Source organism: Dromiciops gliroides, chromosome 4 (genome assembly GCF_019393635.1).
Source record: "Dromiciops gliroides isolate mDroGli1 chromosome 4, mDroGli1.pri, whole genome shotgun sequence".
NCBI classification, from domain to species: domain Eukaryota; kingdom Metazoa; phylum Chordata; class Mammalia; order Microbiotheria; family Microbiotheriidae; genus Dromiciops; species Dromiciops gliroides.
In genome coordinates, this window is record NC_057864.1 from 460,605,099 (window position 1) to 460,620,534 (window position 15,436).

The 15,436-nt window shown below is 41.2% G+C and overlaps 1 protein-coding gene across 17 annotated transcripts in view; it reads right to left on the reverse strand.

The window, feature by feature from the left end:
• NF1 (neurofibromin 1) overlaps positions 1 to 15,436 on the reverse strand; it is a 248,796-nt gene that overhangs the window by 183,919 nt on the left and 49,441 nt on the right. For 11 of the 17 annotated variants that reach the window (XM_044004335.1, XM_044004332.1, XM_044004329.1 and 8 more), the window contains exons 2-4: positions 8,369 to 8,512; positions 6,497 to 6,592; positions 4,252 to 4,442 (exon numbers count right to left, since the gene is read on the reverse strand). In XM_044004335.1, coding sequence (XP_043860270.1) covers positions 4,252 to 4,442; positions 6,497 to 6,592; positions 8,369 to 8,512 — 431 coding nt within the window. The remainder of the gene's footprint in view (positions 1 to 4,251; positions 4,443 to 6,496; positions 6,593 to 8,368; positions 8,513 to 15,436) is intronic. The other 6 variants (XM_044004337.1, XM_044004334.1, XM_044004333.1 and 3 more) reach the window with 3 other exon arrangements.

Sequence of the window (15,436 nt, forward strand, 5' to 3'; positions counted from 1 at the left end):
AGGTGTGGGAGAGAGCCACTGCAAAGCCACAGAGGTGTGTCTGGAAAGTGGCATTTAAGCAAAAGGCAGAAGGGGGCAGGGAGATCGTTCTAGGCCAGGGGGAATGCCTGTGCAAAGGCTACAAGGCTGCATATGAGTACTGTAATGATTGGAATGAGGCCACCTGCTGGAGAGATACAGTAGGAAAGCTCTGCCATGAGGAGAAAGGCATCTGAGGGCAAGCCATGTGGCTTTCCTTTGGTGTCAGGAAGTGACGGTTGCTTGTGGGAGGAAGAAGGGGTGAGGCTCCAAGAATGGCACTGGGGCTAATCTGGCTTGACTGAACTATGATGTGCATAAAGAAGAATAAGATGGAAGAAGGTTGACAAGGAGGATGAGACCAGTTTGTAAAAGGCCTTGCCCTTTTACGCCCACTAGAAGTTGATAGCTAGTTGGTTCTAGATCGAATAGGACGTCACTAGAGTTTGGGGGGTCGGACTGGAGTAGGGAGAGCCATTGGGAAGCTACTGGAGTGTTCTGGATGAGAGATGCCAAGGGCTGTGTGAGTGGAGAGGATGCCTTGGATGTGGAGGTGACCAGAGAGACAGAAAAAGCAAGATTTGATATTTGTCTGCCTGGGAGTACAGGGGAGCAGAGAATCGAGGATGATGCCCAGGTGGCAATGCTGACAAAGGAACAGACATCAAGAGGACGAGATGGGGGCGGGGGGGGGGGGGAGGGTAGAGAGGGCCTGCTGTGGATAAGCTGTGACACCAGACTGGAGCTGAGAGAGATGGAGTGGCACACGACATACAGAAGCAGCCTGAACCATCTTAAGATCCCAGTGTTCTGTACCAAAGCACAGAGCCCAAGCCTAGAAAAGGGTTTTTAACTTTTAGCACCAATTAGCATTTGTATACAAGTTGAAAGAGATAAGTCACACTAGCCAACACTAGGCAATGAGGATACAAATAAGAAAGAGTCCCTACCCTCAATCCACTTGCCATCTAAGGGAAGAAGCCAAAAACAAAAGGAAGCTTGGGCTGGATGTTCCTTTTCAAAACCAAGTAGAATAGAGCTGGCTGGAAAATGCTAAGCCCCACCCTACAGCCTAAAAGTGGGAAAATGTGCACAGATCAGTAAAATATTGGAAATATATGTTCAGGGCAGCTAGGTGGCACAGTGGATAAAGCACCAGCCCTGGACTGAGGAGGACCTGAGTTCAAATCTGGTCTCAGACACTTGACACTTACTAGCTGTGTGACCTTGGACAAATCACTTAGCCCTCATTGCCCTGAAAAGGAAAAAAGAAGAATAAAAGAAAAGGAAATATATGTCCAAATTCTTTAGATTCCAAATTGTCTAAGGATGTGGAGCAAAAGATGATCTGATCACTTAACCTCAATTGCCTCACTTAAATAAAAAAAGGGGGCAGCTAGATGGTGCAGTAGATAAAGCATTGGCCTTGGATTCAGGAGGACCTGAGTTCAAATCCAGCCTCAGACTCTTGACGCTTAACTAGCTGTGTGACCCTGGGCAAGTCACTTAACCCTCATTGCCCTGAAATAAAAAAACAAAACAAAACAAAAAAAAGATGATCTGCTAGAGCTTTAATTTTGTTCAATTGTTTCAATTGTGGCCAACTCTTTGTGACCATTTTGGGGGTTTTCTTGACAAAGACACTGATGTGGTTTGCCATTTCCTTCTCCAGCTCATTTAAGAGATGAGAAACTGAAGCAAACACAGAGACTTGCCCAAGGTCAAACTGCTTGTGTACTGTCTGAGGCCAAATTTGAATCCAGGTCTTCCAGACTCCAGGCCTAGTATTCTATACATTGCGCCAATTCGAGTTGTAATTAGAATTCTATACATTGCGCCAATTCGAGTTGTAATTAGAAGCTTTGCCCCAAGGTGAGCAAGTATTCATAGGGGAAAATCCATCCCAGACAGAAGGTCTAAATGGCCACAGATAAGCAATTAACTTCATCTAAAGAAGAAGACTAGAGGGAAGTCTGGTGGGAGGAAGGGGACTCGGACATAGCTATGGGCCCACAAAGCCACTAACAGGACACAGCACAGTCAAGACCCCAGCAGGCTTGTCTCTTGGCCTGGAAGACTCACATGAACTGATGTATAGTAAAGTGAGCAGAACCAGGAGAACACTGTGCACAGTGACAGCGATATTGTTTAATGAAGAACTGTGAATGATCCAAGACAATCCCAAAGGATTAATGAAGCATACTATCCACCTCCAAAGAACTGATAAAGACTGAACAAAGCCTGAAGTATGCTATTTTTCACTTTCATTTTATTTCTTTTATTCAAAAATGGCTAGCATGTATAATCTATATCTGACTGCTCACTGCCTCAGAAGGGGGGAGGGAAGGGAGGGATAACATTGGGAACTCAAAACATCAAATAAAAATGTTTATTATCCGCCCCCCCCCAAAAAAAAAAAATAACGAGGAGGCCAGTGACCAAAAGAACAAACTAGCATCAAAGACAACCAAAAGATCCCGGTCCATGCTGGTCCCATCACCCTCAGCCCTTTGCCCAAGACCAGGATTTCTCCACTTCCCACTGTGTGTTGGAGCCCTTTGGCAGCAGGTTGGTAGAGAAGTCAACAGATCCACTTCTTCTCAGAAGAGTGTTTTTAAATGCATAAAAATGAAATGCATGATTTACTAAGGAAACCAACTGAATTGAAATCCAGTTATCAAATATATATTTTAAAAAATAAACTCGGGGGGCAGCTAGATGGCGCAGTGGATAGAGCACCAGCCCTGGATTCAGGAGGACCTGGGTTCAAATCCAGCCTCAGACCCTTGACACTTACTAGCTGTGTGACCCTGGGCAAGTCACTTAACCCCAACTGCCTCAGCAAAAAAACACAAGAACAAAACAAAAAATTAAAAATTAACTCGGGCAGCTAGGTAGAGCAGTGGATAAAGCACCAGCCCTGGATTCAGGAGGATCTGAGTTCAAATCTGACCTCAGACACTTGACACTTGCTAGCTGTGTGACCCTGGGCAAGTCATTTAACCCCCATTGCCCTGCAAAAAAAAGAAAGAAAAAAAAGAAATCTATCTCTACATGTAACTGGAAAATAATAAAATACTTTTATAGGCAAAAAAGAACATAATGGTCTCTACTCAAAGGAAGCTTATATTTTAATGTATTATAACCTACATTCTACTACTACTGCTTTTAATTGGTTTGCCATTATTAGAGATGGATTCGGATGGATCCATATTCTCTCTCACTCAATCTTCCTTGTGACAAATGGCAGCTATTTGAAGGTAGAATTAAACATACAGTCTAGGTTGACTTAGTGTCCATGATTTATAACGGTAATCTAATCTCCTAAGCATAGGTAGACATTCTGGATTTTATTGCTATTAGACAAAAAGTCTCCTGCATTGCCTGGCTGAGACTGATTATAGAGAGCAATAAACAAAAGAGAAGCACAGTAAATTACATATATCCACATGCATGTCTTTGGAAGGAATGCAGGTAAAGCGCAATTAAGCAACTACTATTGGCTGCTGAAAAGCTCTGAACATCCACAATATTCAATTCATATTAAAAAAAAAAAGTTCTCATATTTAGGCAAAAAAGGACCATGACACCCAAATCACAAAATTAACTTGAGGAAGGAAACTGAATTCTTGGATAAAAAGTTTGTCACTATTCAAATTAAATTCACAACTGTCCAGACATGCCATTCCCCAGCTCAAACTGCTTGAGGGGCTCCCTATTAACTGCCTCTGAGATAAAATACAAACTTCTCCATTTGGCCTTGAAAGCTCTTTCCAATCTGGCTCAAGGGCCCCCTCCCACTACACTCCCATACACCCTCCACAGGCCAGCTGAACTGGTCCAATCTGCTGCTCCCCTTCCCAGACATTCTATTTCCTGACACCATCCCTTTGTGGAGGCTGTGCCCCAGCCCCCTTATTGCTGCCTTTGAGGTTCACTCCAAGGGCCATCACCTTCCAGAGGCCTTCCCACACACACCCATAAAGCTACTTTATATTGATTTCATCCGTCCTTAAAATTTTCTTATCCACATACACGTTACGTTGTCATCTTCCAACAGAACAGAAGCTCCCTGAAGGCAGGAGCTGCTCCACTCTGCCTTTGCCTCGGGTACCTAGTACTGTATCTGGCACACAGAGGGAAACTGACGATTTGCTGAACTAAATCACTTGGGATCAGAGCTGGCCCATTTATTCATCTCTGTCTGGAACCCAGGCTGCTCCATACACTGACCTGGTAGAAATACGACTGAAGACAGCGTTGAAGTTATTACAGCTGAGGGAGAAGAGGACCCCTGAGGCGGAGCTCCGAAGTTCAGCAGCGTGCTGGTTCCCTTCCCGATAGGTGTGAATGAAATGGCAAATTTCTGGCAGCAGCTGCTTGACCAACATCGTTTCATCTAACCTCATTGTGTCCTTTGGCTGCTGAAATAAGAACAAGACTTACTGACTTGTTTCAATTTCCAGGTAGTCAAAACACCTCGTACAGAGACAACGTAGAAGAGAGCTGCTTCAGATATCATGGTGGAACCATTGGGGATTACCCTTCTGAGTCGAGGCCTCCATGGCAGTTCAGACCCTGGGCTATCATTGCCCAAATAGTTATAGATGCAAGTACACGTGATTATTTCCAAAATCCACAGAAGTAGTGGAGAACAAAATTATTGTTTTCATTCTTGTTCTGCTACCAGCTCCAACTAAATCCTTCTGCTAAATATTCCTTAAGCCTCACCAAACTAACAGAAAGACATGTCACCATCAGAGGAAGCTGAAAATTCTGACAATTCAAGCTAAGATGAGTTAACCCATTACTAAGAAACTGTTAAGTGACAGAAGCACTGACTCATTGACCCAAACCGAAATGGGGGAATTACAAATGCCAGTCAGGCACAAGGGCCATTACCTTGGGATTTCTCTGCTAGAACTTGTCAGGTCATCAAAGGGAAGATTGGGGAGTTGTGCATCCCTTCCATTTGGCTAACCTAAGCCTAGTTTCGAGTATTCCCTAAGCAGATCATCACTACCCACAAGTGTCTTAATAATATTTGGCTCATTTTTAAAGAACTTGTCTCAACTTGCTTTCAAGCATGTCTCCATCTATCAAGGTAAATCCTGAAGTATTTCACAGAATCACTCAGAGGTAATTTAAGGAAATTCAACAATGCAAATGAATGCTTTTTAAATGTGTAATTTAAAGTTCTGAAATAACATATATCTAAGATGCATCACACATCTGTTTCTATTTCCATTAAGCTATCCCCAAGAGAGCAGCATGAGGCAGCATCATACAATGATCAGAGTCAGGAAGACTAGGATTGCAGTGTCATCTGAGTCACAAAGAACCTAAGACAGGAACCCTGGGCAAGGCACAACCTCCTGGTGGCTCAATGCATTGGCTCCTCAACAATGTCATGGCAGACCAAGCCTCTACATGGATGAAATAACCACTCTGTGTGTGTGCGTGTGTGTGTGTGTCTATACACACACACACACACACACACACACACTCTAATACAACAAAATGTCATGGATTAGTCAATAACACTAGCCATTGGTTTATATGGCTAGCAAGGAGAAAATTCTAAATAAGGGATCAGCCAATGGTCCTACTGAACTTTTGGACCTGTTCTTCTTTACCTAACTCAGGAAAGTGTTTTGTAAACCAAAAATTCACTAAATACGAATAATTCACATTGAAAATGTGTTTCTTTAAACACAGATGTACTGAATTAAGTAGAAATGCACAACACTGTGTTTCAAAGTAACAAAGATACTTGTGAAGTGCTAATTTAAGAAAGTGCAAAGCTATGTGGCTTTCCCCTGCAATGCCTTAGTCTACTGCTTCATTACTCCAACTCTGTATTAAGAATGGACAGCATTAATAAGCAGCTTAAAAAAAAAAAAAAAGCTGGCCTTTTTTCTAAACCTGCTAATTGATTGAGAAAGAAGTAAATTATAAAGACTATTTTAAATCCTACTTTCCTAGGGTAATCGAAAATTATATCCAAAAACTATAAATTAATTGACCATCTCAAATATAAAAATAATTAAATGGGTCTATATGATTTTTAATATTAAAATATCTTACTTGTACAGATTTGAACAATATCATTGAGAAAAATGTAATATAGTGATCTTTGCCATCCTGTTTTTAAATACTACCAACTCATCTCTTTCAGAAATTAATAAAATAAAATGCTGACATCTTCACAAAATCTTTTCCAAAAGGCATGAATCTGTTTAAGAGTGGAAGAAAGTGGGTCAAATTATTGTTCTGCTAACTGGTAAGTATTCTAACCATATAAAGAAAGTAACTATTACCTACTTAATATGCTAAAGACAGGGAAACTATTTCCCATTACACACATTAAATGTATAACCTGATCAATTAACAAAATTTAAGTGCAATTAAGGTGCTCTAAATACAAAGACATTTAAATATAGCTGATAAATTTCAAGAAAGAATTGACGAAACTTACCAAATCACTTACCCCAGCCAGACATTTTTCCAGTGTATCCAAAATAATTAACTGAGAGAGATATAAATTCTTTTCAGCAGCTTCTCCAAATATTCTCTGAAAGCAAAAACATTTGTGATAGTAAATTTTAATGGTGACTCTTCCCTGCCTACCTACTCTACCAAGCCTGAAAAATAAGGTGTTCAATTAAGCAAAATTAATATTCTTCCCTTTATTCTCTGAAGGACTTGGCTTAAATATTGTGTCAAAAGTGAAAAATATTCATTTTCTCCCTGTTCTAGAAAAAGACAACCTACATACCATAAAATTTGTTGACCCTAAGATTTTCTTCCCTTTTGTATTTACAAAATCAGTCTTCTTTTGGCCTATGGAATACATTTAGCCTGGAATACCCACATCAGCATCTTATATTTAATCCCATTTTTCACCCTCACAGGTTGTGCAGACCAAATCTTTCATTGTAATAAACCGATACTATCAATTGTTAGAAATTCGAGTAGATACATTCTTTGGACTTGCTAATGACAACCTATCATCACCTGCTAAAAGGCGGATTCTATGGTTGACATAGATTCCATTCATTTAACAAGTACTCCATGAACCCCAAGTGGGTCCAATCGCCAACCTGTTATGGCGAGCAGAGATACATTGTGATGGAAAAGCTTCCATTCTAAGCTGGGGAAAAGCACATGACAGCAATCAGAAAACGATACAACACATATCCAAGGGGCAAATAATAGTCATGCCTGGCTTTGAGCACTAGAAGGGATCCTTAAGGAGTTGGGGCTAAAAAAAAAATGTAATTGCATATGTAAATGTACAAGAAATTAATGAGTTCACAAAAATCTTTGGTGAATTTTTTTCATGAAAAATGTGAAAAATCACCCCTCTCCCAATTTATCTGGTTCACATTTTAGGATTTTTACATGTAGAATTTGCTTAAAATACAAAATCCTTCCCACATATGCACCACATCTTTCCTGGTTCATTCATAACCCAAGTATATGTAATCCTGAATCTGTGAGGACCAACAAGATTGGAGTAGACTGGTGATGGCGCTTTGGAACTCCAAAGTTCTAAGTTAGGCCTGAAGAAAATGCTGAAGTCACAGATGAAACACAAAGAATTAATCAGACAGGTGAGAGCATTGGCCAGGCCCCAGAAAAGAGGCTACATGAGCAAGTGGTGAACAAGGGCCATGGAGCCATGGAGAGGGAGTAGCAGAATCTCCCTGTAGACTAAGAAGTAAGATTAGAAGGAGTTGATAGAGGGTCTGGAATGCAGAGCAGAGGGAGCCAATTTCACCAACTGGGTATTAGGAGAGTGATGTCCTCAAAATGGGGTTTGAAGACAATTCTCCTGGCAGGTGGGCTATAAGCCTACCGAAGATCTGGCATGGGCTCCAGGGTAAAGAAAGGAAACCCTACCAGAGGCCCATAAAGATCAATACTATATTGTAAATCTAGAATATTATATTTTATTCACTAGCCATTTAAACTAGATTTTGCTTCCACTCTGATTTTTTTTTTTAATGTGTATGCTTAAAGTTCCTGAGGATAAAAAATATTTAAAATACATTCAGGAAAGGTTGGCAACCAAATCTCTCTATGCCCTTGTGAAGTCTCTTAAATCATGTTCTGATCAACACCAGGAGGGCCATTGTAAATAGACAGGGCCAATGAAAACAATTTTAAGGGGCTGGGGGAGAGCCGAGGGATGAGGGGGAGAACATGTGTCTGTGCTTTCCTATAAAATAGGCTAATTAATTCAACACTTTCTCCACTGCGAGTTCAGGGATGAAGTCCTCCCCAAATTGTTTCAGGACTAACATTCAAAAATACCCCAAATCAAAATAGCAAATCCAATACTTACCATATTGTTAACATTTTTTAGAATATTGGTGAGGCCACTTATAACCAGAGAAAACTTGTATTTGGAAATGTTGATGAGACACTCCTTGTTGTGTTCAGTGCTGACTCTGGTGTGTGTCGTCTGCTGTCCAGCTTTAATCGGAAGCTATGGGGAAAAATTAAGCTAGCATTGGTCATTATGATTAACTACAACTTCACTGAAAATCATGAAATTTAATTTAGAAAAGAAAAATCACCAATTTTTTTTTCCTTCAACCTGCCGTTCTCTGTATTTGAAATATTAATACCAATTCCAACGTTCCCTAGAAATTCAACTACTGTTATTTATTCTCTCTCTGGAAGCCCATTTATAGAATAAATGTCTATAGCCACTTATGGCCTTATATCAGAAACATGACTCAGAAATAACAAGTTCCTTTCCAGATAAAAATTGTCTAACCAAAGAATATCTACAATAAAATACCAATTTCTTCCACATTCCACTCACCGTAATCAATCCACACAATAGGATTCCTACACTAAGGAAACAGCTCAAAACTACAATATGGGTTTTCTAATGCTACAATTAAAAACAAACAAACCAGCGCAATTAGGCATGTTCCAGAAATAAGAACAGGCAGGGCCAAACATGCTAAGGGCAGCCACAGGTAAGAAGTCTGCCTTCAGTTGCACAGTTAAGAGAATCATTGTCCAGGTGAAGGAAATATTCATGGGAATCTGGGTTCCTGTGGGTAATGTCATCTAACCTGTAAGTTCATCTCTAGTAGGAAGCAGCACAATTGGTCTATCTAGAATTATGTAGATGTTTTTATACGCGCACGCGCACACACACACACACACACATATACATACATATATATGTAATTCCAATACCTACACTGAATTTAAATCACATTCAAAGTGTTCAAGTAAATTCTGTGCCTGATACAGCTTCTGCAATACTTTAAAAGGGAAGGTCAATAGACCAACCAAGAGACTGGGGAAATGAATCAATTATTCTAATGAGATGTCTACTTGTGGAGAGTGCAAAAGCTAACTTCACACACACACACACACACACACACACACAAGCTAACTTCACAAGTATCAAATTGGGGAGATATGGAACACAGTAGTAAATGCAAAGAAAATGGGTGGCCTGAAAACCAAGCTGGTGGTAGTCCCTATCAGTCATTTAGAAATAGATAGTAGATGGGTTTTTGTTTTGTATTTGTACTGTCTATTATCTTGGAGTGTGTTCATGGGGCCCACGCTTTCTTACTCTTTCCTGTAGGTTGTGAGGAACCTGGATTCTTAGTCTACAGACTCCTTCCCTCCAGCTGCCTCCAAAATACATTTGGGTCTTCTCTTTCCCCATCACCAAAATCATCCTCTTCATATGTAGGAGATGTTATCCTCCTGCTCAAAAAACAGTGAGTACCTCCCTGATGCCTCCAGGATAGACCACAAACCCCTTCGTCCTCCATTCAGGGACCTCCATAAACCAAATCCAACCTTATTACCCATTAATCCCATTCACACAATCTACTTTCAAGCCAAATTAAACTAAGAGCTCTCTCCAAAATCCAACGTGATCTTCCCCATGCCAAAAACATAGACCTTCTCCTTTATCTCCACCCACTGAAATCTGCTTTCAAAGCTCTAGCCAGGCAGTGTTTTCTGGGAAGCTTTCCCTGAAGTGACCAGCTGAAAAGAGTAGCCTCTCTCACAGACCTAGCTCTGAGTCTCACCTCTTCCTCTTACACTTTGTTATCTAGGGCAAAGCATTTCTCCTCCCCTAGCCTGTTTCCTCACCTGTAAAATGTCCTTCTAAAACTAGTTCGAAATTCTAAGACGACAAGTCCTTCTAGAACTAGTTCTAAGATCACTTGGACCCTCTCCTAAGAGTAAGAAAGAATTCCTTTTATGGGCCATCTGGTCCAACCTTTACTACTGTGTTCCATATCTCCCCAATTTGATACTTGTGAAGTTAGCTTGTGTGTGTGTGTGTGTGTGTGTGTGTGTGTGTGTGTGTGTGTGTGAAGTTAGCTTTTGAACCCAACCATCAGACATTGCTTATCCCTAGGCTCTCATAGGCTCTCATTACTTCTTAGTTCCTCCTAGTAGAATGTAAGCTCTTTGAGGTCAGCAGTTGTAAGACAGTGTTCCATTTTTATCTTTGCATACTCATTACTCTGGACGATAACTAGCACATAGTAAGCACTGTAGGAATACCTAATGTATTAGATGAACATCAAAATTCAAAGGGACATCAGCCTCTGAGAATAACAGGTTCAATCCAATGAGCTCACTCGTTTTCAAGTGGAGCAGTCCTTTACTTAGGCTCGATCACCTTCCGAAGCATGGACTTGAAAAGACAAGGCTCAATAACAGGGCCTGGAGAAAAGACCAACACTGGGGTAGGTCAGCCCAAGAAGTCAGCTGTCACAGGGAGCATCAAGGGCAGGGGACTTGCCCAGCTCACCTAGCTCATACCTGTCAGAGGCAGGGACTTGACTTCAAGCCCAGCACTCTGTCTGCTATAATTCTCTCTAGCCAAGAACTATCATCCCTAACAAGGGCAGAACGAAGAGAAAAAAGGACAACAGAATGATTAGACAGAGACTTTTTTTTTACTCAACATACCCTTAGGACCTTAGAACAAAATGAGTTTTGTTTCATCCAGAGCTGTTTTCTTGGAGGGCTATAGACTTATTCCGATGACACTGCCATTGCCCAAAACATCATTAGGATCTTTGCTTAATAAATCCTTTATCTATATTTTGAAGAGCCTCAGTTGTAACAAAGCTTTCTCCCTTGAGGGTGGCTTTGATGGTTGAAAACATTCCAGTTATTCAGAGTCAAAACTGATGAAAAAGTGAGCAATCAATCTGGGAAATATTTTTCATCACAAACAGGATATGGCTGTAAAGTGATGGTACTAATTTTCTTTGGAACTCAAACTGGCTCTGAAGGCAATTTCAGGGTCCCATGGGAATATGACATCATAGACAACATAGGCTCTTTTAACCTGGGGTTCAGCCCCCTTTGGGGTCCATGGGTAGATTTCTGAGGGTTCTGTGAACTTGGGTGGGAAAGAAAACAGCATTTTTATATCTATAGAATTGGTTTCCTTTGTAATCATATGCATGTAATTTGTGCACTTACAAACAGATGTATAAGTTTCCCCTGACTGCTGTCAAAGGGATCCAGAACACAAAAAGGGTACAGAAATCCCTGATCTAATCCAATCCAATGATCTTAGATATGAGAAGATTCAGACTCAGATAGTGTAAGTGAAGCCTGTCCGAGGTTACACATGAAAAGAACTGGAATTCAAACTCAAGGCCTCTGACTTCAAATCCAATGTTCCTTCTGTGATCCCCCTATGCCTGTCCAACTCTAAATCTTGTGTGAATCAACATCAAGAGTCAGAAGAGAGGGGCAGCTAGGTGGCGCAGTGGATAGAGCACTGGCCCTGGAGTCAGGAGGACCTGAGTTCAAATCCGGCCTTAGACACTTAACACTTACTAGCTGTGTGACCCTGGGCAAGTCACTTAACCCCAATTGCCCCTCAAAAAAAAGAGTCAGAAGAGAGCTCAGAGCCCATCTAGTCTAGCCCATACCTGAATTAGAATGATACATCCTCAACAGATGGACACCCAGCCTCTCCTGGAAAATCTCTAGTAATGAAGAACTCACTGCCTCTGAAAGTTCCCCATTCTACTTTTGGAAAACACTAATTCTTAGCAAGTGTTTCCTTATATCAAGCCTAAAACTGCCTCTCTGCAACTTTTACACAATGCTCCGGGCCAAAGAGAATAAATCTAATCTTTCTTCCATAAGACAACCCTTGAAATATGCAAAATCTGTCAAAACCCCATCTTCCAAAGGCATTCTCCCATTGAGTCTTCTTCAAGCTAAACAGCTTTAGTTTCTTGAACTGATCATTGTGTGGCATGGTTTCCAGATTCTCCACCATTCCTTGTCACCTCATACTGCAGAGCATGCCAAGAATAATCAACAAATGTCATTTAGGTTAAGAAGACCCACTGCTAACTGCAAGAATAGAACTAAGTCACTAGAATTGGTGACTTCCTGAAGAACACAGATCAAACTTCCAAACATTGAGATGTCGAAGAGGGTGAGGGCAGGGACAAGGAAGGAAGTTAACCACAAATTCCCCACAGGCCTACCATTCCAGGGAAGCCTTATTGGCTGAGGGTAGACTATGGAGAAGGGGTTCAGTCAGGCATAAGAGTTTGAAAAACTAAGAATGAAACTTAGGTCTAGTTCTAAATATGAGTTCATATACAACAGCACAGAACTAGGATTAACTTTTTTAAACTTTCCCCCTTTGTTTTTTGTTATAATCCACACTATCATTTACCTGAATTTGTCTGTGCTGCTTTTAAGGAACAGAGTTAGTGTGAATGAAGAAGCCCTTACTACATGTTGAGAAATCTGAGCCATGATCATGTAGCCCTGACAGGGAGAAAACAGGAGGATCTGGCTGACTGATCCTAAGTGCGGACACAACTCCACATTCAGGCTGCCACTGGTGAAAAAGGTCTGCTCACTCCCCAAATCGATCTGTTCATCTTTTATGTTGATTTTAAAACAATAACTAAAGTAAATCTGAGCAGCTTCAATGAAACAATTCAATGGACTACCTCATCTAGATACATGTCAGGCTATGGGCATTATGGGCATTATGAAATTTTCACCCATTTTGTTTTCTCGATGTGGATCTTTCAAGTAATTATTGTTTCACTGAGGAGTGAAATTGCATTCACTAATTTTGTGGGGCTCGAATAAAATAGCACAATGTTATCAGCAAAAAGCACTGAAGAGCCTTGCCCTGTGACACTGGCAAATATCTTAAGTGAACATGGCTCCCGATTTTATTCCTTGCTTCCTTTTTCAATACTTGGCAGGCCGGTAAACAAAGTCACATCTTTAATGGAATCCCTAACAAACAGAGGGGGGGTTGACTTGAAGGTCCCTTCGATCTCTAAATGTATGCTCCTAAGAGGAGGAACTGTTTTTGAAGAAACCTTTTAAGGATGTATTTTGTTCCGTGTACTGGTTCTACCGAGAAAACGTATTGCTTTTATGTTGGAGGAAGGGAAAGGAATAAAAGGGCACAGGACAGGTAAGGAAAGGAAGCATTGTATATTAAGAAGACGTACTCATGAGAGGCAGTGTGGCACCATGGACAGAGCCAGCTGCAGACCTAGGTTAAAGCACAGTAGGTACTGGTGTGTAATGGTTCATAAGGTTTTTCCATAGGTCCTCTCCAACTTCATTGGTTCAGATAAATAGTTACTACTCCTCATGTGAAGACATTCAAGAACCAAGGAGGGAAAGGACAGTGGCCGTCTTCTGCATAAAGTTCAATGGAGGCGGGGGCGGCTAGGTGGCGCAGTGGATAAAGCACCGGCCCTGGATTCAGGAATACCTGAGTTCAAATCCGGCCTCAGACACTTGACACTTACTAGCTGTGTGACCCTGGGCAAGTCACTTAACCCCCATTGCTGCGCAAAAAAAAGAACAACAACAAAAAAAAGTTCAATGGAGGCAATGTTGTCACTGGATTAGCCTAAAGACCTCCACTCAGGCAGAAAGAGGTAATGGTTGATAAAGTTGGGAAAGCACTGATAAGAACTTTGTCATTGAGTGTAAATGGAGAATTTCACTCACCTGGACATTATTGGGTCTCTTTTCCACTCAAAGAAGGGAAATCCTTTCCTCACTTGCCTAAATAATAATTTCATCCCTCCAAAAGAGACAGAACCAACAAAACAAAAGTATATTTATCACCAAAAGGGAGAAACTGGTCATGGATGCTGAAATGATGAGAGTCCTAAGTCAAAATACCATTCTATCTTAGAATTTAGGAGAGGGGAGGAAAGTTAGGAACAGTCAGATATATATATATATCCCAAATTTCAAAGGAAGGTTAGGTCTCATGTAAAAATAAGAAGCCCACGAGCAAGGCAAACACAAAGATAGCCAACCAGCTGGACAGGAAAACATCCAGCCCAAGTGAGTCATCAGCAATAGAACACTGGGCCTGGTAATCCTGTAACTTGAGAAGTTCTCCTACCCCTTTCCCCCCCAACTGTCTGCCCTGACTCATTGTATCAGTTCTCAACACCCAATTCTCTATTGCCATATTCCTATAAACAGATAAGCTGCTGGACTGGATCAGGCACAAGACCAAAGTCTCATATATTCAATGACATACTTTGTCTCTCATGTCCATCTCAGAATCTTAAGTATCACATACCATATTTCTTCCCTCTATGGATCAGAGCCCCAGCAAATGCCTGTGGAGATCCAGGCATCAAGTCCCTTTCCTCAAGGACCAAAGTCTAAATTCTAGGCTCTCTCCTTCAAGACTAAGCCAGGACCAAAATGTCTTAACAAAAAACTCCAATATAGCAGACCTTGTCCACTACAATACCAGGCCCAATATACCTTCTTGGTTAGTTCTTGAAAGTAAAATGATTCCATACTATTCCTTCACAGGACTCTTGGCAACCTCAGAACCCCAAGCAAAACAAACAAAAACCCATCAATTGCATTCCCATCCTATGGATAACCACACCTTCCTCTTACTTGCCAAAAGCCAAAGATGCTGAACCTTCAAGCTGCCAAAGCAAAAGCCATTCCCCTTCCCTGCTACCCTATCTCCCCTTCTTTCATCCCTCTCCACCTCAGCCAAATCTGTCGTTCCCTATTCTATCATTACTAACCTTACATTGTTCATAGAGGTCTTTCTCCACAACTTCCCGTACTCACTGAGACCTAGCTTTCCCCAGAACATACTTGGCCATGCTTTCTTCTTCTCTCATGTCCTTATGCACTGATTCATTGTCTTTCCCTTCACTACAGTTTCTGATGAAGAGATGACCCTTCTCCTTACCATGGGCCTTGAATCTATTTCCTCCATTCTCCTCTATCAGGCTGCCCCTACAATCATATTCATATTCTCTCTTCCCTCCACCTACTGGCTCTTCATCTGCTCCCTATTAACACTTGATTAACACTTGCAGTTCTCCCCATTCTTTAAAAAAAAAAAAAT